The 22080-nt window shown below is 42.4% G+C and overlaps 1 protein-coding gene across 1 annotated transcript in view; it reads left to right on the forward strand.

The window, feature by feature from the left end:
* Positions 1-9380, forward strand: part of PLEKHG1 (pleckstrin homology and RhoGEF domain containing G1) — a 122235-nt gene extending 112855 nt beyond the window's left edge. The window contains exons 15-18 of the mRNA XM_056853198.1: positions 186-371; positions 2467-2583; positions 3060-4728; positions 8307-9380. Coding sequence (XP_056709176.1) covers positions 186-371; positions 2467-2583; positions 3060-4728; positions 8307-9373 — 3039 coding nt within the window. The 3' untranslated portion in view covers positions 9374-9380. The remainder of the gene's footprint in view (positions 1-185; positions 372-2466; positions 2584-3059; positions 4729-8306) is intronic.
* The last annotated feature ends 12700 nt before the right edge of the window (positions 9381-22080 follow it).

The following is a 22080-nucleotide window of genomic DNA, read 5'->3' on the forward strand; positions in this document are numbered from 1 at the left end:
GAAACAGGAACAGATGCAGAGGTGGTGAAGTGTGGTGTTCCCTGCCATCAGCCACCTCAGCTGAATCACCAATAGGAGATTGCCTGAAAAACTGCTGATCCTGACAGCAGTTGGAACCTGGTCATCTGTATTAGCATAACATAAGAATGGAGTGCTCAATGTAAAAACATACATTTTTTTCCAAGCGGATCAGTATTGAAGGAGCCCTGCTGTCTCAGGCTGAAGTTCTTCTCAGTCCCAGGAAAAGGCTTTCATTGAATCACAAAAGACTCGACTCTGGTGAAGCAGTCTACAGTAGCGATCGAGAAGATAACATTCTTACAGGCATTACAGATCAGACAGATGCTGATGATGAGGAAGAAACTGAACAGGTAGCCTTCTTTGTTGTATGGAAGTGAAAAAGAAATTCAATGCTATATAGTAGTATAATTGGGTACAGTGGGTTGCATCAAACATACCTACCTAAAAGATATGTAAATAATATTTTTCTTTTAGCCACTAGAGCCTGTAGTGATCATTAGTGATGATTGACATTTGTAAGAGACATATTCTTTATCTATTACTAAATTTTAATATCCAAGCGGGGACATGCAAGGCCCACAAGAGGATTTTTACAAGGTAGCAGTAGGTTTCTTCATTGGTACACCCTGTCCAAACCAATTACCTTGAGCCTGATGCTGCAGCTGGGGACAGGGAGGGAAGTACCTTTGGGATGGCTTTCTTCCATTACTAGTTCCAGGTTAGGAAGGGAAACAAGGGGCTAGTCTTTCCACCTGTCTACCTATTGTGTTTTTATCCTGCCATTCTTCCAAAGAGCTCAGGGTGGCGTACATAGTTCTTCCTCCTCCAATTGATTCTCATAACACGATTTTGAGATGGATTAGGCTGAGCGAGAGTGATTGGCTGAAGGTCATTTAGTGGACTATGTCACTGAGTGGGGATTTGAATTCTGGTCTCCTCCCCCGGGTTAGCATTTCCAAGCACAAAATCAAACAGATGTGGTAGAAGTTTCCTGCAAATAGGGATCACCATCCACTGGAAAATGGTTAGATAAATTGTGGGACTATGCATTGATGGCAAACCTGAACAGTTTCATAAGGGCAGAAGAAAAAAGACAAATGTTGAAAAAATGGCTTTCCATGCATTAAATTTTTTAACAGTTTTAAGGTGCTGTAAAAGTAGAAAGGTAAAAAGTAAAGGTAGTCCCCCTGTGCAAGTACCGGGTCATTACTGACCCATGGGTGGCGTCACATCATGACATTTACTAGGCAGACTTTGCTTACTGGGTAGTTTGCCATTACCTTCCCCAGTCTTCTACACTTTACCCCCCCAGCAAGCTCATTTTACCGACCACAGAAGGATGGCTGACTCAACCTTGAGCCGACTTCCATTGGGATTGAACTGAGGTTGTGACAGACCTTTGACAGTTGTACTGCAGCTTTCCACTGCGCACCTCGGGGCTCACTAAAAGTAAAAAACACCTCACATATTCTGGGAACCTTACATGATGTCATTTATCTTTAACTTGTTAGTATTATTGCATGAGGTTTTTTCCTCATGTTCGTCTTTTCTTACTAATATTTGTGGAATATTTTAAATTTATAGTAACAAACCTGGCAGTGCGTTCTATACAAAGTTACTTTGTCTAAGTCCATTGATATTAGTGGGCTTAAACTGGAGTATCTCTATGTAGAATTGCACTGTAAGTCATTTATTAATGTTTCCTGTTTATTTATTTTTAAATATTTCAGCAGCTTCATTTACTAATTTGAATTTTATTTTGCAATATTTATTAACTCAGTGTACTAATACCACATTTTCATTTCTTTAATCTATGCAGATTAAAGGGAAAAAGGGAAAAAGTTTAAAATAGGGATGGCTTCACAACTACTCAGTTTCAGAGCAGCAGCATCTTAAATATATTCAGTTTCAGAGCAGTGTCTTCTTAAATATTTTTCTTAGAGCTTACCATCTACTCAATAAGCAAATGTACAGTCATTAATGCTGCATATTTTGTCGAAGGCTTTCACGGTCAGAGTTCATTGGTTCTTGTAGGTTATCCGGGCTGTGTAACCGTGATCTTGGTATTTTCTTTCCTGACGTTTCGCCCGCAGCTGTGGCAGGCATCTTCAGAGGAGAAACACTCCTCTTGTAAAGTAACACTCCAGACACTGTCCTTCAGTGTTACTCCTCTGAAGATGCCCGCCACAGCTGCGGGCGAAACGTCAGGAAAGAAAATACCAAGACCACGGTTACACAGCCCGGATAATCTATAAGAACCAACGTTCCATATTTTGTTTACTTTTTCTGACCCAAAAGTGTGTAAAAGGCAGCACAAAGCTCTGTAAAATATTATTTAGTACCTGATCATTGAACTCTTCTACTGATCAGAATTAGTTTGGGCTGAGAGGTTTTCCGTTTAAAGGACTTTGCATCACAGCAGAACCTTTTTTTCTTTTACAGCAGAGCACACAACAAAATTCACAGCAGAAATCAAAAGGAGGCCGAAAAAGGCTTAACAGTCAAGTTGTTGAAAATGTAGAAAAAAGAAGAAGTGTTAATCTCAGCAAATGTGAAATTCAGGTACTTAAGCGAGCTATGGGTGACCTTTGGCCAGTCAGACTCTTAACCTAACCTACCACACAAGGTTGTTGTGAAGATAAAATAGAGAATGGGAAAATGACGTAAACCACTTTGGGTCCCCTTTGGGGACAAAAGTGAGGTATAACTGAAGTAAATTAACTAAATAAAATTTTATTGAAAACTGATTTTTTTCAATTGAATCTATTCAAGGGCATGAAATCTTTGCTGCTTCGTTGTTTTCAGTTTTCCTCTTATGCCAGTTTTTTGCTGCCTCAAGCATTTTTCTGGAGAGATTGCTAAGAAATAGTCCAACTAAAATAGTTTTTAGTTATGGCTAGTTTAAATAGGAAATTATTTTATGTTTTATCAGTAGGTATTTCATGTACTGTTGTATGATATCTTAAGCAGTTTTAACAGTGAGAGTATCCTATGCATAGTTTAAATAAACAATATGCTCTTATTTCAAATCTTTGTAGAACTCCAAAGATTCTGCAGTTGAAGAATCTTCCCAGGTGAACACCAGCCTTACATTTTCCAGCAGTGGAGGCAGTCACACATCGAGACAGTTCCCACCACAAAACAGCTCATTTATGATGAATATCTTGGGGAGGACAGCGGCTGTAAGAAACATCTGGACAGACCATCAAATTCGGCAAGCCTTGTTCCCAATCAGACGCCCCACTCAAGAGGCTGTAGAGGATGAAGATGATTATCAGATGTTTGTGCCGTCTGTATCTTCATCCAATTTAGCTTCAGTTGCATGTGAAGAGAGGGTCCCTTCAAGTCGTCCTTGCAGTTGGCATGTAGGACTAGCTCATCAAAGCGAAGCCTCCAGCTCTAACTCTCACAGAATTGTGAGGCGGGCCAGCAGTGCTGGTGAAAGGAAAACCTCTCCATGTGGTCCAAGATACAGAAGAAGTGACCTCAGCCAAAAAGTTTCATGGAATGAAATAAAGCATTCTAGGTCTGACATGGACAATCTGCAGGCTTATCCAGAATCTTCAGAAGAACTGACTATTGATGACATAGATCATGTCTATGACAATATAAGTTTTGAAGATCTGAAACTAATGGGTCTGGTTCGGAGGGATGAATCTGATCATTCACCACAAGGATCAGCAAGAGACTCACTCTATGAGACCCAAGACCAAGAAGTTGCCTTCAAGAAAAGAGAAGTCCCTCATAGCAAGACCACCATTCCTCCTAACCGAAATGAAGCCATGCCTAGGAGAAACTCCCCACCCATAAGCTCTCAAGATCTAAGAATAAGTGAGGAGAATATCTATGATACCATAATGCTCCCAGAACAGTCGTTGCTCAATTTCAAATGTGATCATCTTAAGTGTTCCAAAAAGAGGAGTTTTCTAGGCCTCGAAACAGATTTTGCATGTTGTGACCATCTCCGACAGTTTGTTTCTGAGGAAAGTCTCCATTTCAGTGAGGATGAAAACCCATATCATTATGTTCCATTAGATCATGACTATTTGAGCTTACAGGATAGCTCCTCAAATTCTGACTCTCTCTCACATAAATCTGCTGCAGATAAATTATCAGAGGAAGTAGATGAAATATGGAATGACCTAGAAAACTACATCAAGAAGAATGAAGAAAAGACACGTGACCATGTTCTTGCAGCTTTTCCTGTCTCTAAAGATGACATAGATAATACACATTCAGGAACTACTTGTGAATTGAATAAGGATGTAGAACATTCACTGTCTTCTCTCTCGCTGCCAAAAGCACCCATTTTCCCCAAAACTCTGCCCAACAAAGTAGCCAGGTTAAGTGAAGCCAACTTTAGGTCTGAAGAGTCAGCATCCTGTAAAGCAAATTCACAATTAAGTCTCAACAGATCTTCCTTCTCCAATGAGATAGCTTTTGTAGATGGCCTCTATGAATCTGCCAATCGCTTTCTATGCAGTGCAAATGCAGCATGTGCTGACAATGAAGTGGATGCAGTGGATAAAACGAAAAACCGTGTCTTCATGATGGCAAGACAGTACAGTCAAAAAATCAAAAAATCAAATCAGCTTTTGAAAGTAAAGAGCTCAGAACAAGAACAACTTTTGAGCCAGCAACAGAAACTGAGGCACAAGGACTTGGCAGCCATTTTGGAAGAGAAAAAACAAGGTGGTCCTGCCATTGGTATGATAGCATGTTTTATTTTTCCTTTCATATAAATAAATCTCTTGGATAAATCAAATGAGATTGCTTTTGCTCAGATCTAGCACAAATAAGACTGGTTAAGTAAATCCGTGCATCTAAGCAAATAATTATTTTGTGTGAGTAATGGGTGAAACTGCTTTGTATTAATAATAGTTAAGTTAGGCTTAAACCAATGGCTCTCTAACTGGGCATTATCTGTGGTCACAGAATATGCACAAGAGCACTGCCATGCATTACACTCATTAGTGTAGAGGTAGTATTTTGGTAGCTATATTGGAGAAGCCTTCACAGTGCTTGTTTATGTATGTATGTATGTATGTATGTATGTATGTATTTCATTTATACCCTGCCTTTCTCACTGGGGAGCCAAGAAAGCTTACATTCTTCTTCTCTCCTTTATATTATCCTCACAACCCTGTGAGGTAGGTTAGGCTGAGTGTGTGTGACTGGTTCAGAATCACCCAGCAAGCCTCTGTGGCAGATTGAACCTGGGTCTCCCAGATTCGAATCCCCCACTCTAACTGCTGCACCACCTGGCTTAAATATATTCCTTATAATGTAACTACTATGTTAGTAGATTTGGGGGATGTTCTATATTTCTTTTCTTTTGTTGCTTATGTAAAGAATACACCAATATCCTATTTCCCTCCAATTGCCTGGCATTCTGCTGTAGGCAAAATCCCCCCTCTCAAATGCTTGAAAAATATAGAGTTCCTGAACCTTGTATCTTTTGTGGGGGAAAGCGGCTTAGGAAAGAAGGTGATTTTGAGCAGACAAATGGATGGGAAGGAAAGGCCCTGTCCTCCCCCTGCTGGTAATCCAAAGCTACCTGCAGTAGTCCAATCTGATAGACTGCCACAATGGAAAACAATCATGTAAAATGTAGTTTCACCTTGAATGGGGACTTCGAAACGCAACTGGATCGACTTTGCATTCTTGTCTGATCCACTCGTCCCGAGTTGAGCCGGCTTCGCCCGACCGCTTCGCTCTGCTTGGTGATTCTGTTTGGCGTGTGATCACTTTGTGCAACTTCACTTTCGCCTGGTGACTCTGTTCAGCACATGATCGCTTTGTGCGACTTTATGCTGTAATTTCATTTAGGGAGTTGTTTGTTTTTTACTCCTTTATGAACTTTATCTCCAGGGTTTATGGAGATTGAGACTGCATATTATGTTTTGTGGTGTATGAAATTGGCAAGAATTGAATGCCTGTACTGAAATGAATGTGTTTTTCTGTTGGGAATTTGTTAGTACTATTCTAGTGCTTTAGTAAAATTCTTGTTTTGAATAAATTATTATATGTCTAAAATAAGTCTTGAATATCTGTATATTTGAATAATTGATCTTTGAACATTGGAGGCTTTGTGCTGTTTATCTATTTCAGCCATTTCTAATTTGCCAGCATAGGTTTGCTATTTTACTATTAGCTTGTTTCTATATAAAGTCTGAAGTTAAGGATGCTTAAAAGATGCTGAGAAATGTGGATATCAGGATAATTTAGCAGAGCAGAAAATACAGCCAAGGCTCAATGAATTCATAACAGTAAGGCCCAACTTAAACGTGATGCTGCGGAGAGCAGAGAATTCGCTGACAGGTGTTTGCAGTAGCACAGTGGCTTGTTTAAACAAGACAGCTGTGTTTAATGAGCAATGCAGAGGTCTGTAAAGTGGGTGAGTGCTGCTCTGCCATGCCAAGAAAATGCCCGTTGTTGCTGTGCCATGGGCAGCAGCCCTGTTTAAGCATGACAGTGTATGGGTGCAAAATCCCATTGAGGAGTTCTTTTGCCTCATGATCACATATAAACACAACAGAAGGCAGACGTTATGGATGAAATGAAACTGATGAAGTATTTATTACGAAACGGCTGGATTGCCTCTGGAGGATTGGGCCATGTTTTGAATATTGTGTTCTGCATATATTTGTCTTGTGCCAGGACTAAGGTGGTTGCCTAGACTTGAGGTGCTTGACTTTGTACAACTTCATGGACTATAATCGGCACTTGTCATGATTGAATCTCATTGATGTAAAATATTTTAGATAGTTATACAGTAGGTATTTGTATGTAGTTCACTTAGGTTTTGTTTATTAATACACTTTGATATTTTTTTACCACGTTTATACTGTATATTTGTATTAGTGGCTGCTCTATGCGATTTTTGACAATATCAGAGAGTGCATAGTTAGGTGTGTTTTTTGCTTGTGCACATATAAACCATAATTTATTAGAAGCGGTTTATAAAAGTTAAAATTATTTAAAAGCATTAAAATAGCACAATGGCATTTCCTGAGATTGATAACTGTAACCACATACCAAACGCGTTTCGGCCTATAGGGCCTTCATCAGTGGTTAATTAAAACCCTTTGTTAAACCTGCACATATTTACAGAAATACACTAATGGATACAAATACAAACAGTTCAAACCCAACCAGGCATGTGTATATGTTGTAAATTCTATACCCAATTACTCAAACATCTGGTATAATAGGTTCTTGTTGTAATACTGGATAGTATAAGTCTCTCAAATACTATGTGTATATACAAAGACTTACCGTATTGTCCGGCGTATAAGACGACTGGGTATATAAGACGACCCCCAACTTTTCCAGTTAAAATATAGAGTTGGGGATATACTCCTCCGCAGCCGAGGCCCGCCCCTCGCGCGCTCCCCTGCTGCCCCCCTTCGCTCGCCTTTTGCACAAGGGCCGGGAGCCGGGCCGGGGGGAGGCGTCGCCTGTTCCTGGAAGAGCCCTGCCTGGGGAGTTGGTCACATTCTTGGCCGCGCTGCAAGAGTGGAGCCAGACGCACCAACGCGCAGGCGGGGAGGGAGGGAGGCGGGGGGTGAGGAGGAGGAGGAGCGCGCAGCCCGCCCACATTCGCTCAGCCCCAAACCACCCTCAGTCTGGGCTGGAGCGCGGCGCGGCTGCAGTCGCGAAGCCGGAGCGGGTGGGCAGGAGCCAGGAGGCGGAGAAGGACGCGGGGAGAGCAGCCGCCCTGACCAGCCGGCCGCCTGCCTGCCTTGGGCTGCCGCCGGAGCGCGGCTGAGCGCTTCCCTCCATGCGTCCCGGCGCGCCTGGCTCCGACTCCCAGCCGGGCAGCAAGCGCCCTCGCCGGGCTCACCTCCCCTCCCTCCTCCGGCGGACATGGACAGAGCGGAGGTGCTCCCCAGGCAGATTCTCCAGTCCGGCTCAGAAGTTTCAGCACCCACCCTATAAGACGAAACCCGGGGTATAAGACGACCCCCGACTTTTGAGAAGATTTTCCTGGGTTAAAAAGTCGTCTTATACGCCAGACAATACGGTATATATATTTTCTTTTCACCCAACCTTGGGTACCCAGCTTTTGTTTTTAGGTTGGGTTTTATTCCCCTCCTTTTTTTCTTCTCACACATATAAACCAGCCATAAATCCCTTTTAAAATAAGTGGGTATTATTTCGGATTAATAATTGATGGGGCTGCCAGTGCCTTAATGGTCTGCATGTTTCGTTGAATGTTCATACAGTGCCCTTGCATATTAAGCAGCACAATCTGATCAGTTATCCTTCTTTCTCCTTTTCAGGTGCCAGAATTGCTGAATATTCTCAACTCTATGATCAGATTATATTTAGGGAAACCTCACCCAAAACACACAAAGCCACTTCTCGAGAAGCATCAAATGTAAGATATTCCTCACCAGTGTCAACATCTCAGTTAGCTGCTGAGTGTTTGAGAGCAGAAGATTGGCTTTTGCACTCAACATACAGCAATGGAGAACTCTCTGATTTCTCTGCCTGGCCAGAAGGCACACCATCCCTGAAGTCCAAAAGCTCTTCTTCAGAGATGAGTGCAAAACCGCGCACAAAACAGTTGCCTGCGGCCTGCTCAGTGCCTTCCCTTCAGACTCCTCTCCACCTCCTTGTTCCTGCACAGAGATGGAGCGCTATTATAAGTCAGCCCAACAAAGAGAACTTGCACTACAATCATGTTTATAACTCTTTGGGGAGAAAAGAAAGCATTGAAAAGGCACAAACGTACAGCCGGTCACAATCTTCATCCTCAATTGGGATCAGCGCTTCTGGAGAACCAATTAATTATCCACATGGAAAGGACAAGAAGCCGTTGCATTCAAGCAGGAACTTTATCTGTGACCAGTATCAAGAATCAGTGCCTGCTGTCTCTCCGGGACCTGCAAAGTGTGATGAGACAAAACAGATGTCTGAGAGCTGCTCAGAAATGATTCTGCAAGATTCTCAAAAAATTCTTAGAGTTAACAGAAACATGCTGTCAAATGCACAAATAGCCACCCAGAACTATTTTTCAAATTTCAAAGATACTGAAGATGGTGATGATGATGATGATTATGTTGAAATAAAATCTGAAGATGAGGGGCCTGATTTTGAGGCTTCCCACAACCAAACAAAACTCTTAGATCCAAAGATAAGTGCCCAGTCTTCCCCTTTAGAAGATCATGGTGGCAAAAATATGACTGTGGCGTCTGCCAAACCGCTAGACCCTTACCTGACCACAAATAGTGATTCAGATAAACTGAATGACTATCTATGGAGAGTTCCATCTCCAAATCAGCAGAATATTGTCCAGTCATTACGGGAAAAATTTCAGTGTCTTAGTTCAAGTAGCTTTGCTTGATATGTTCCGAAACATTATGCTGCCTTAATGTTGGTGAATAGGAGAATAGCCAGTACAGGCAGCATATAACGTAGTAGGGTAGCTCTCCCCCCACAACCACTTTAGAAAATACAAGGCCCATTTTGCTGAGACAATTTAAGTGCCCAGATTACTGTCAAGTAACTGATGGATCATGCATTACAGAGAGGATTCTGGATTGCTCTTGCTTGCATCCATTTTTACCATTTCCTCATCTATTGAAATCTCAGCAAGGAATGCAGGTGAGAGCAAGTTGTATCGGTCAGAATCTCAAATGTTGGGGAAATAGCACTATGAAACAGCAGGGGAAAAAAGTTTGTCATATGCTGCAAATATTTCAGTGGCATATCTTATCATTTTTTCAGTTGTATATAAAATAATCTCAGGTTTACTTGCTTGTAAGGCCGTACTTAAACATTCATATACTGAGGTGTGAAATGCTGTGACAGATGTGCTGGCATTGGACTCCGTTATGATTAAAAATTTCTCCCTTTCTCTCAGCTAAACAGCTTTCCAGTTAGCTTTGAGAAGTAAAATGTGCAATTGTGGTACAGACCAAAATGGAAACGATGGGATCAAGCTTGTCGGCATTTCTGAAGTATCGTTCTCGGATTCAAGTTGGCCCAGTAACTGGAAGACCAATTTACCTGTCTAGGAAATGCCCCTTTCAGGCATAGGTAGTGCTTATACTGTACTTATACTTCACAGCATGGTGTGAATCTGGCCTGTTAAGCTTTAGAGTCTTTGATTGGTTTACTTTCATTTGAATATGCTGAATACATTCCCTTCTCTTGGAGATGTGGTGTGTTCCATTTATCCCATGGATATGAGTAGTCACTTCCTGTTGCCAAGGCTGGTGTTGTGATATCCTGAGACATAGCTTTGGCTTGGATTACTTGAAAACAATAGTGCATGAACCCATAGCCAGTTTTCAGATGAAGGAAATAAACAATGATGTACAAAGTGATGTGTGCTTCACTGGTCAGGGGTTCTTTCTTATGCACCACTTCTATTTTCACTCTAGCAAAAGCACAGTGGCCTTCACAAGTTTTACAATATCCGTGGTTGCACTTACAGGTAATTCTGTTCTGATCCTCAAAGTGGCAAGTGTATATGCTGTTCTACCGAAGTGAAGGTTGAAAGGTTTTGTGGTTACTGAAATATGTTGAACTGTGTACTATAAATGCTTTTGTGGTATCAAAAATATGTCAAGTATTTGGGGCTTTTCTTTGCATTCTACCATGAACTTGTATCATCTTATGTCAAAGCTGTCTTCATTTCAGTGGAAGCCCCTGGAGCTAAAACTGCATCTAGTGTACGTTTATGTAATCTACTGAAATTAGCAAAGGTATGCTTTTTATTTAATAAAATATAAAGTACTGTAAATAGTAACAATAGAAATAATTAATGTGTTAACATTAGCACATTTGATCTCTTTGGATTAGAGGAGTTATGTTAACCTGATAAAATATAGCCAATGGAACCAAATGGAGGGAAATTATAATATGTAGCTTTTCAGCTGACAAGTATAAATACGTTTTGGGTACTATTAGCTTTTCCGGTGGGGAAGTAACCAAGCAGCTGAAACTCAACACAGTGCTGAACCGTTTCTGAGAATGCAAAGGGAGTTGTGGTTTTCAGCTTTTGATGAGAAAATTAGATTTAGAGAGACCAACCTTCTCTCTAGTTCTTGTGCCTAGGTAGCTTGATCTGCATTGCTACCATTGTGTTACCAATTGCCAAAAAACAAACAAACAGTAAACAGAAATCTACCCCAACAACTAAAAAAAATTACAGCTTATTTAAAAAAAATATGCAGCCAACATAGCAAAAGAGTGCCACAGTTTGCTAGGTGTGAAATCTTCATATGTAAGTAAACAGTTGGTGGTACCAGGCCCTTTCTGAAGAAAATGAACAGTTTTATGTATATTTCTTCATTCTACTAAGTTTTGTTCTAGAAAGTTTAATTTACATCAGTCCTACAAAACCTAGGGGAGGAAGAAAGAGTTTGGATGCAAAGCCATCTAAAAAGAACAAAGATGACAAGCAATTTTCTTGGCTATTAAAAATATCCAGATGTATTTTTTTCAGCCTCAGGGCATTAAAAATGTGAATTAAATCAAAAGTAAGTCACTATCTCTTGGTACACAAAAGGGTGAGTCCATTTGTGGGTGCTTCGTTAAGACTGCCATTCATTTGGTAGTCTGAACAAAACACCATTTTGCCACCTGTCCCAAGAGCTTTGCTGAGCAGTTACTCCATTAATTGCTGCACACGGCACAAAAGGTGTCATATTGGGGGGGGGGGTGCAGCTATTTGAGAAGATGGCCTAACATCAGCAGTCAGTTTGCAGCAGATGGATCCAAGTGACGTGTTGCAAACTGGTTGTGTTATTTCATGTCCATAGTTACTATTTTCCAAGGCTGATTCCTCACTTCTTCTGAAAAGTTACTGTACATCTGTAACGATAGAGAACAACTTGTAGAAGGTTTATTGTAACCATGTAATGTTGCTTGTAATGTTCCACGGTTACCAGGCTGGACCCTGCTACTGCTCCCTTAGGATTTCCTTCCACTGAAGGAAGCTGAACAAAGTGGTATATCCCACCATGTGATTTCAATGCTCTTCTGTATTTGTTAGCAGTACTTGTCCACTACTACAGTCACTTGTTCTAAATGGGTTCACATTATCTGTTTCCTAATTTCTGCATATCATTTGCTAGCATTTTATGTGATAGCTGGGAGACAGAACCTTTATGTTGCACTTTTTAATGACCCATTTTGTAAGGAATATGTAAAAATGTACGTACATATAGAAGACTTCTTAAATAAAACTTTTTCTGATTTTTGTTATGCTTAAAAGCAGAGTTGAAAGCATGCCAAACCTAAATATATGTAAGTAAATGCTGTTTAGGAAAAAAATAAATATTAATTTGCAGCAAAACTGCAGTGTGTTTTAATAAAATGTTTGACATACTGTTCAATGTGAGAGTTTTGCCACATCGTGACTGTTGATTTGTGCACTTTTTTCACTGCTTCTGTTATTTAGTTAAAGGGGTAGGTCAGGTGCAGTAAACATTAGCCTTGAGATGTGGATCCAAAACAAGATACGTGTTCTGGCACCTTCTCCCCCGTAATGTCACTGTGCAACAGCTGTTCATATTGTATTTGATCCCACAATACTTGCTGCTGCAGGAGAGGACGCCTGAAAAAACTATACTGGAGACCATCAGAGCAGTATGAAATCACACAGGGCTATATACAGTAAGGCTTTATAGCCCCCTCCTCCTTTCAACAGTGGAAAAGCTGGTGCAATCCGCCTCTTTTGTTTTTACACTCGATGGCCCCAAAGCTTCATCTCAAGAGAACATTGCTAGGAAAGGTGGTGGGCAAAAGCTTCTACTGCCTTGTAGGACACCGACAACGCTCCAGCCTTAGTGTGGTTACAGATGACACCAAGTGGTTTCCCCCCTTTTGCTTCTGCGATGCAAGCGTAAACCGGCTTAAATACTAACTTCACAATGGTTAGCTAACTATTGAGCACACACTACTGCTGCTGGGGGAACTTCAGCTGGGCACCTTTTGCTATAAGAAAAGTCACTATAACTAGCCATCCTACTGCCTGTTAAACCTCTTTCTTTTAAGGGTTCCTTCCTCATGTCTGTAAGGATTTAAAAAAATGAACTCGCAACTGTTGTCAACTTCGTGTCACTTTTTTCCCCTTTCAAACCTTCACTTTTTCAGAAGCAGAGGGGAAAGTCTGATGAGGTCACTTTTTGCTCTATCAAAAGATAATGCAGGCCCCAGCTCTGAAGGGGAGGTTGCCCATATTTTGGTTTTTAAATTGTTGGAAAAAGTCACTAGTACGTAGGAAAGTAGTAAGTGGAAGAGGGATTTTTTTTTTTTGAAAGGCGACTCAGTGCAAAGAAACTTTAGTGTAACTGTTTGGGAGAAATATCTGGATTTTAATGAGAACATGGTGTTAATACCAGAAAAAAAGGCACAGAAGCATCTGCTGTTCCTAGCAACTTGGGTATATCGGCCATAAGGCAAGAACTGGAAGTAGTGCTGTTTACAAACACCATAGCTAAAAACCCAAACAAGTGCTTTTGTTACCGTTCCAGTTTCCTTGTGGTTGCTTTTCTAAGCACTTGCAGAAGTTGATACAAAGATTGCCAATTGTTCTCTTCCCTTTGAATGTCCCCATCTACGAAAATAGAGAACACCAGCAACTATTCAGCATGGTGCAGTGGTTAAGAGTGGTGGTTTGGAGCAGTGGACTCTGATCTGGAGAAGCCAGCTGGGCGACCTTAGGCTAGTCACAGTTCTCTTAGAGCTCTCTCTGCCCTGCCTACCTCACATCTTACTCATTTTAAATCTCATCAACCCTGAGCCAGCGTGGTGTAGTGGTTAAGAGCAGTGGTTTGGAGTGGTGGATTCTGATCTGGAGAACCAGGTTTGATCCCCCACTCCTCCACATGAGCAGCAGAGGCTAATCTGGTGAATTGGATTTGTTTCCCCGCTCCTACACACAAAACCAGCTGTGTGACCTTGGGCGAGTCATGCTCTCAGCCTCACCTACCTCACAGGGTGTGTGTTGTGGGGAGGGGAAGGTGGTTGTAAGCTGGTTTGGTTCTTCCTTAAGTGGAAGAGAAAAGGGCTCTTTCACACATGCCAAATAATGCACTTTCAATGCACTTTGTAAACTGGATTTAACTGTGAAATGGCAAAATCCACTAGTGAATGATCGTGAAAGTGGCTTGAAAGTGCATTATTCAGTATGTGTGAAAGAGCCCTTGTCGGCATATAAAAACCAACTCTGGCCATTTTTGCATGGTCAATTGTGGTGCTCGCTCAAAGCTCTTTTTTAAAATGTGACATTAAAAATGCCTTTTCACGGTCCTGATGCAAAACAAGTTCTGCTCCCCCCCCCACTCGCCTGCTCTTTTGTTTCTGTTTGTATAGCCATTAGCATATGCATGGCTAAAGTGCCTCTGTTGTTTTGCATTGTTCCTTGAGGGTGATTCTTCGCGGCCAACACCAAAGGCCGGGTTAAATGGGCTCTTTGGTAACGCCAAGCAGGTAAGCACCGGCTTCGCAGTCACTTCCGGAGAGGCAGTAATGTAGTGGTAAACGGGTTCGTGGGGGAAATAGAGACCCGAACCGTTATTTCAAGAAAACAGTTTATTCTGGCAGCTGCGACCCAGAGGCCCTAATGGGCAGAAATCTCAGTCCCGATCATACTGAGGAAGGGATATTTATCTGAATTCAAGATATGACAGCCATCAACATTCAGGGCATATCTGACAGCACTACAGACAGAGGCGGAAGTATAGTAACAGTTTCACCCAGTTCTTGTTATGGTTCACTGTAACCCTACGTGACTCTTGCCCCAATTCCTAGCACACAGACACACAGGCCATTTATTCACGGAAGGTTTTGCATTGGATTTGCCACTCTTTAGATGCACTTTCCCCCCATCCATATTCTCAAAACTCAACAATAAGCCGCCATGCAGAGTTTTGAGAATTCAGATGGGGGAAATGTGCATCTAGAGCAGTGGTTCCCAACCTTTTTTTGACCAGGGACCACTAGGACTTTTTGGTTCGGAGCAGGGACCCCAAGGTTCAAAATAAAAATTCCGAGAATTTGAAAACAAACTTTAATCATAACTGTTAGTTAAACATTAAACTTAGAATAATATTTGAATATGTTTTTTTATAATAGAGAACTTTTAATTGAAAATATTAATTTATTATGGGTTTATAACTTTGTTTCGTGGACCTTAATTTAATTCTCGCGGACCCCTGGTGGTTCATGGATCCCCTGTTGGGAACCAGTGATCTAGAGAGTGGCAAATCCAACGCAAAACCTTCCATGAATAAATGGGCACAACAGAGACCCCCTGCCCATGAATAAATGGGCACAACAGAGACCCCCTGCCCAGCAACAAGCTATTCCCTGGCTGTCCTAATACACGTCAACACATTTACAGAAAGGAAAAGAGATTATCTGATATCTGATGTTACTGGCTACGATTTTATCTTATCGGTTTTAATATTTATGACCACTGTTCGTATCCATTGTAACAATGTACATGCCATTAAAGGTTTATGAATGAATGAATGATTATTACAAATTGCAAAACCAGTGGATCTTCCACAGTCAGGGGGAGTCTACCTTGCCGTCTCACGGTTCAGCCTGCAAAATTAAAAAAAAAAGAAAAAAAGAAATCTGCGGGGCGATTCCGCCTGGACGGCGCGGCCAATTCCCCGGCAGCCACGGCCCCCGCCGCTTTCCAAGCTGGAGGCCCCAAGATCGCCGTCGGGTTCCCCTGCAGCAGGACGACTGTCTAGGGCACTGGTTCCCAACCTTTTTTTGACCAGGGACCACTAGGACTTTTTTGTTCGGCGCAGGGACCCCAAGGTTCAAAATGAAAACTCCGGGAATTTGAAAACAAACTTTAATCATAGCTGTTAGTTAAACATTAAACTTAGAATAATATTTGAATATATATATTTTTCTAATAGAGAACTTTTAATTGAAAATATTAATTTATTATGGGTTTATAACTTTGTTTCGCGGACCTTAATTTAGTTCTCGCGGACCCCTGGTTGGGAACCAGTGGTCTAGGGCGGCCTCCCGCCCCCGCTCCCCGGCCGCCCCCGCTGCACGCCCGGCGCCGTCGGGGCTGGCGAGCCGCCTCCGCCCGGGCACGAACCCGCACCGCAGCTGCGTCACGGCCTTGGCCGTGCAGCCGGCCTCGCCCAGCCCCGGCCCCGCCTCTGCAGGCGCGGCCAGCGGGGCCGGCGTCCCGCCCCCGACGGCTCCATCCCCGGGGCCGGCAGCGGCGGCAGCAGCAGCAGCGCTCAGCCCACCATGCGGCTGTCCGCGCTGGGCCGCTGGGCTTGGAGGGCGGCGGCCGGGCGGGCTGCGAGGAAAGGCGGCGCTCGACAGCTGCTGGGCGGCGCGTGGCGCTGCCTGGCCGGGCGGCAGGGGGGCAGCGGACGGTGGCCCGGCGCGCTGGCCAGGTAGGGGCGCGCTGGCCAGGTAGGGGCGCCCGCCGCCTCGCGTGGGCTGCCTCGCCTCCCCCGCGCGGCCACAGCGCGGAGGAGGCCCCCCACGTGGAGCGCGGCCGCGCTCCACGTGGGGGGCCTCCTCCGCGCTGTGGCCGCGCGGGGGAGGCGAGGCAGCCCACGCGAGGCGGCGGCGGGCGCGGCTGCCTCCCTGGGACCCCAACTCTGATTCCTGCCCTGGGAGTGGCAGACCCGCAAGGGGGAAGCCCCCCCACCCGACGGGGCTTCCCGTGTCCCAGCACCCATCCATGAGAATTGGCCACCTTGGGGTGGGGGGGGGGTCTGACCTCTGGGCCTTTCATAGCCGTGGGAAAGGTGGTTTCTGATAAAATCCAGGGGTTTATACATGATTGGTAGATATTGTTTAATTTTAATAGATATTATTTAATAGATATTTGGAGTGTAAGGATGGGCCGCCAAGGCTAGATTGCCAACTTGGGGTGGGTGGGGGGGGGGTCTGACCTCTGGGCCTTTAGTAGCCGTTGGGAAGGTGGTTTCTAATGAAATCCAGGGGTTTATACATGATTGGTATATATTGTTTAATTTTAATAGATATTATTTAATCGATATTTGGAGTGTAAGGATGGGACGCTGGCCGCCAAGGCTAGATTGCCAACTTGGGGTGGGTGGGGGGTCTGACCTCTGGGCCTTTCATAGCCGTGGGAAAGGTGGTTTCTGATAAAATCCAGGGGTTTGTATATGATTGGTAGATATTATTTAATTTTAATAGATATTATTTAATCGATATTTGGAGTGTAAGGATGGGCCGCCAAGGCTAGATTGCCAACTTTGGGTGGGTGGGGGGGGGGGTCTGACCTCTGGGTCTTTCATAGCCGTGGGAAAGGTGGTTTCTGATAAAATCCAGGGGTTTGTATATGATTGGTAGATATTATTTAATTTTAATAGATATTATTTAATCGATATTTGGAGTGTAAGGATGGGCCGCCAAGGCTAGATTGCCAACTTTGGGTGGGTGGGGGGGGGGTCTGACCTCTGGGCCTTTAGTAGCCGTTGGAAAGGTGGTTTCTAATGAAATCCAGGGGTTTATACATGATTGGTATATATTGTTTAATTTTAATAGATATTATTTAATCGATATTTGGAGTGTAAGGATGGGCCGCCAAGGCTAGATTGCCAACTTGGGGTGGGGGTGGGGGTCTGACCTCTGGGCCTTTAGTAGCCGTTGGAAAGGTGGTTTCTAATGAAATCCAGGGGTTTATATATGATTGGTATATATTATTTAATTTTAATAGATATTATTTAATCGATATTTGGAGTGTAAAGATGGGTCACTGGCCACCAAGGCTAGATTGCCAACTTGGGGTGGGGGTCCGACCTCTGGGCCTTTAGTAGCCGTTGGAAAGGTGGTTTCTAATGAAATCCAGGGGTTTATATATGATTGATATATATTATTTAATTTTAATAGATATTATTTAATCTATATTTGGAGTGTAAAGATGGGTCACTGGCCGCCAAGGCTAGATTGCCAACTTGGGGTGGGGGTCCGACCTCTGGGCCTTTAGTAGCCGTTGGAAAGGTGGTTTCTAATGAAATCCAGGGGTTTATAGATAATATATATTATTTAATTTTAATAGATATTATTTAATCTATATTTGGAGTGTATGGATGGGTCGCTGGCCGCCAAGGCTAGATTGCCAACTTGGGGTGGGGGGGGGTCTGACCTCTGGGCCTTTAATAGCTGTTGGAAAGGTGGTTTCTAATGAAATCCAGGGGTTTATATATAATTGATATATATTATTTAATTTTAATAGATATTATTTAATCTATATTTGGAGTGTAAGGATGGGTCACTGGCCACCAAGGCTAGATTGCCAACTTGGGGGGGGGGGTCCGACCTCTGGGCCTTTAGTAGCCATTGGAAAGGTGGTTTCTAATAAAACCCAGGGGTTTATACATAATTATTATGTATTATTTAATTTTAATAGATATTATTTAATCTATATTTGAAGTGTAAGGATGGGTCACTGGCCGCCAAGGCTAGATTGCCAACTTGGGGTGTGGGGGGGTCTGACCTCTGGGCCTTTAATAGCCGTTGGAAAGGTGGTTTCTATTAAAATCCAGGGATTTATATATAATTAATATATATTATTTAATTTTAATAGATAATATTTAATATATATTTGGAGTGTAAGGATGGGTCACTGGCTGCCAAGGCTAGATTAATTCATGCCATCGTATTCCCTATTACCATGTATGGGTGTGGAAGCTGGACAATGAAGAAAGCTGATAGGAAGAAAGTAGATTCCTTTGAAATGTGGTGTTGGAGGAGAGGGTTACGGATTCCGTGGATTGACAAAAAAACGAATCAGTGGGTTATAGGTCAAATCAAGCCGGAACTGACCCTAGAAGCTAAAAGGACTAAACTGAGGCTGTCGTATTTTGGTCACGTCATGAGACGACAAGACTCACTGGAAAAGACAGTAATGCTAGGAAAAGTTGAGGGCAGCAGGAAAAGAGGAAGACCCAACAAGAGATGGATTGACTCAGTAAAGGAAGCCATGGCCTTCGATTTGCAGGATCTGAGCAGGGCTGTCAAAGATAGGACAGTTTGGAGGACTTTCATTCATAGGGTCGCCATGGGTCGGAAGCGACTTGACGGCACTTAACACACACAATATATATTATTTAATATATATATATTATTTAATTTTTCGGGGTACAGAAAGAAAAAAGAATAGGAAAAAAGAGAGAGATTATATTTCTGTGTCCAAGTTTAGTCAGTACTTTGCGAACATACATCTGAAATCAATTTAACTTGGAGTACACCTTCTGAGACTGTATTAATGCCCCGTGTTATTTCTCTTTTTTACAATAAGATATGTTATATTTCATTTTATAGGCATTTCATGAGAACATACTAATCATTTCCCTAGTATTAATATAGATATCCTCTGTTGAAAACTAAAGCTAAATGTATCATATTTGTATTTTATGTATCTAGTTAATACTCAAAAAACAATTGACAGAATTCGATGATTAAGCGTAATTATCATATCTTGGTTCCTATTTGCTCCTGAAGTCATCTAACGAGCGTCATTTTATCAAATGGGTTAGTTTTGACATCGAAGCAAAATCAAATAATTTGTAAATCCCCTTGTTCATTCAGGTTTTTTGAGCAACTTGTGTTCTGTGAATCTCAGCATGTTTACTTGCATGTGCTGTTCACTTGTATGGACTGAATACAGTGGGAATTACTTGTTTGTAAGTGCTGTCAGACACTGACTGCCTGTCAGGATGGGCCAGGCACACATTTCTGTACAACTGGCACTCTGTGCGTGTGGGTGTCAAGTGCTGTCAAGTCGCAGCCGCTTTTCCGCACTAAAATATACAGTATGTAATATGTGTTCTGAGAAGCAAATCTCACTGAGTGCAATGGGGCTTGCTGTTATATAAGTGTATAAGATTAAAGTCTATGTCTCCTTGGTTTACTGTATTTTGAGTTTATGGTCTCCCCTTATGGCATGAGTACCCAGCTTTCTGGGAGTAAAGCGAAGATGACTGGGGAAGGCACTGCCAACCATCCTGTAAATAAAGTCTGCCTAGGAAACGTCGGGATGTGACGTCACCCCGTGGGCCAGGAATGACCCGGTGCTTGCACAGGGGACCTTTACCTTTTATATGGCATCAGTCCATCTCTTTACCTTTTGTCTCTGACAATTTGGTTATGAAGTTCAAATGTATGTGTGCAAATAACCACCTCCCATTTGCAAACAAAACACCAAGAAGTCAATGCAGTGGAAGAGATAGCAGTTAAACCTGCTCTAGTAAGATTACGATGGGTGTGTTTGTCTGTAGCAGTAGGAAAGAGCCACAAGAGTCCCAGCAACACCTTAAAGACTAACAAAAAATTTCTGGCAGCGTAGGAGCTTTTGGAGTCACCGCTCACTTCTTCAGATACCTGAAAACAGGCTTCTTTTTAAACATCATTATAGAAGACTAAAGCAAATGTCTTTAGTCCTCACAGTTTGTTCTTCCAAAATATTTCTGAAATGGTATTTTCAAAAGCATATATTGTTCTATCACCTTCTAAAATAGTTAGAATTGCAAAATTGGCAATTAGACCCCTAACTTTAAGATATACCATTCACCTGGAGGAAATGGCTGCTTTGCCAATTAGACTCTATGGCATTGAAGTCCCTCCCCTCCCAAAACCCGCCTTCCTCAGGCTCTGCCCCAGAAACCTCCCGCCGGTGGCGAAGAGGGACCTGGTATCCCTAATTATGAGTCCTGAATAGTATAATATGCTTTCGGAGTCTTAAAACCAAATAGTTATATATTTAATAGCACTTTTTAAAGCTACTTTGTAATAATAAGTCTATCAGCTTACATGAAATAATATTTCTTTTCTTATTATAGTCAAGTAGATAAAACCACACAAAGGATATACCGTATTTTCCGGCGTACAAGACGACTGGGCGTATAAGACAACCCCCCCATTTTTACAGTTAAAATTTAGAGTTTGGGATTGTCCCGAGTCCGTGGCCTAGGGTCGGCCCTCAGGACTGCGCCCCAACCCCGCGGCCGCCCCCAGACCTCCTGGAGTTGCCCAACCCGAGTCCGCGGCCTGGGGCCAGCCACCGGTCCTCCTGGGGCGGCTCAACCCCCGGGGACATGGACAGAGCAGAGGCGGCTCCCCAGGGAGATTCTCCAGTCCGGCTCGGAATTCAGCATCCGGCGTATAAGACGACCCCCGACTTTTGAGAAGATTTCCCTGGGTTAAAAAGTAGTCTTATACGCCAGAAAATACAGTATTTAAATTTGCATTTTATTAGTTATATATTGACATAAATGCTAAAGCATATTTTATTTACACTATATACTAATAATTATGCATTGAAATAATTTACTATAGAGAAAGATGGTGTGATTGAAGAGATAAGATTAATTAACGCTAACAATTTTTATATACTAGCTGAGTAAAATAGATAACAATCAAGTAGAAAGCAGAGCTGGCGAGAGAAAATTTACAGGCAGTAAATATTATTTACATTATACGTTTTCCCCTGTTGGTTAAATGTTTTTTCTTTATAACCATAAAGGGCTATTAAATTGTTTCTATATGTGCCCAGAGAGAGGCGAATGGTAGATGATGTATAATTGTGTATAATTTGAGAAATGTAGAGTGTAGTGTGTGTTGATAGTCTTTAATGTTGTTATGTGTTTTGAAAATAGAATTTTTTTTAAAAAGATGGTCATGGACTAGCTGGTGAGAAGCGTGGGAGATCTAACAAATAGTAACACATTGAACGTGCTTGTTTTTTTTTAGAGAAGTCATTGAAAGCTCTAAGAAAGCCCTGAGTTTACTGCAAACAGAACATCCTACTTTTAAGCCAGCACTTTCCATAGTTCAGGTAAAATTTGTATTTTATTTTTAAAGTGAAATTGTTGCATTTCCAGCTAAGAAAGGCTATAGCTTGTTATGGCATGTGTATTGGTGTATGTATCCTAAAAGAATGAAGACTAAAAACATGCAGCTGAGTTATCTAATATAAGCCTGATCAGTGTGGCGGTTCTCCTTTTATATTGTAATACTTTTAAAATGCAAGTAGGGAGAAGCTGTTGGAGCTATACTTCCATTGGACTTCAATTTCCC

The sequence above is a fragment of the Euleptes europaea genome, chromosome 7 (genome assembly GCF_029931775.1).
Source record: "Euleptes europaea isolate rEulEur1 chromosome 7, rEulEur1.hap1, whole genome shotgun sequence".
Taxonomy (NCBI): domain Eukaryota; kingdom Metazoa; phylum Chordata; class Lepidosauria; order Squamata; family Sphaerodactylidae; genus Euleptes; species Euleptes europaea.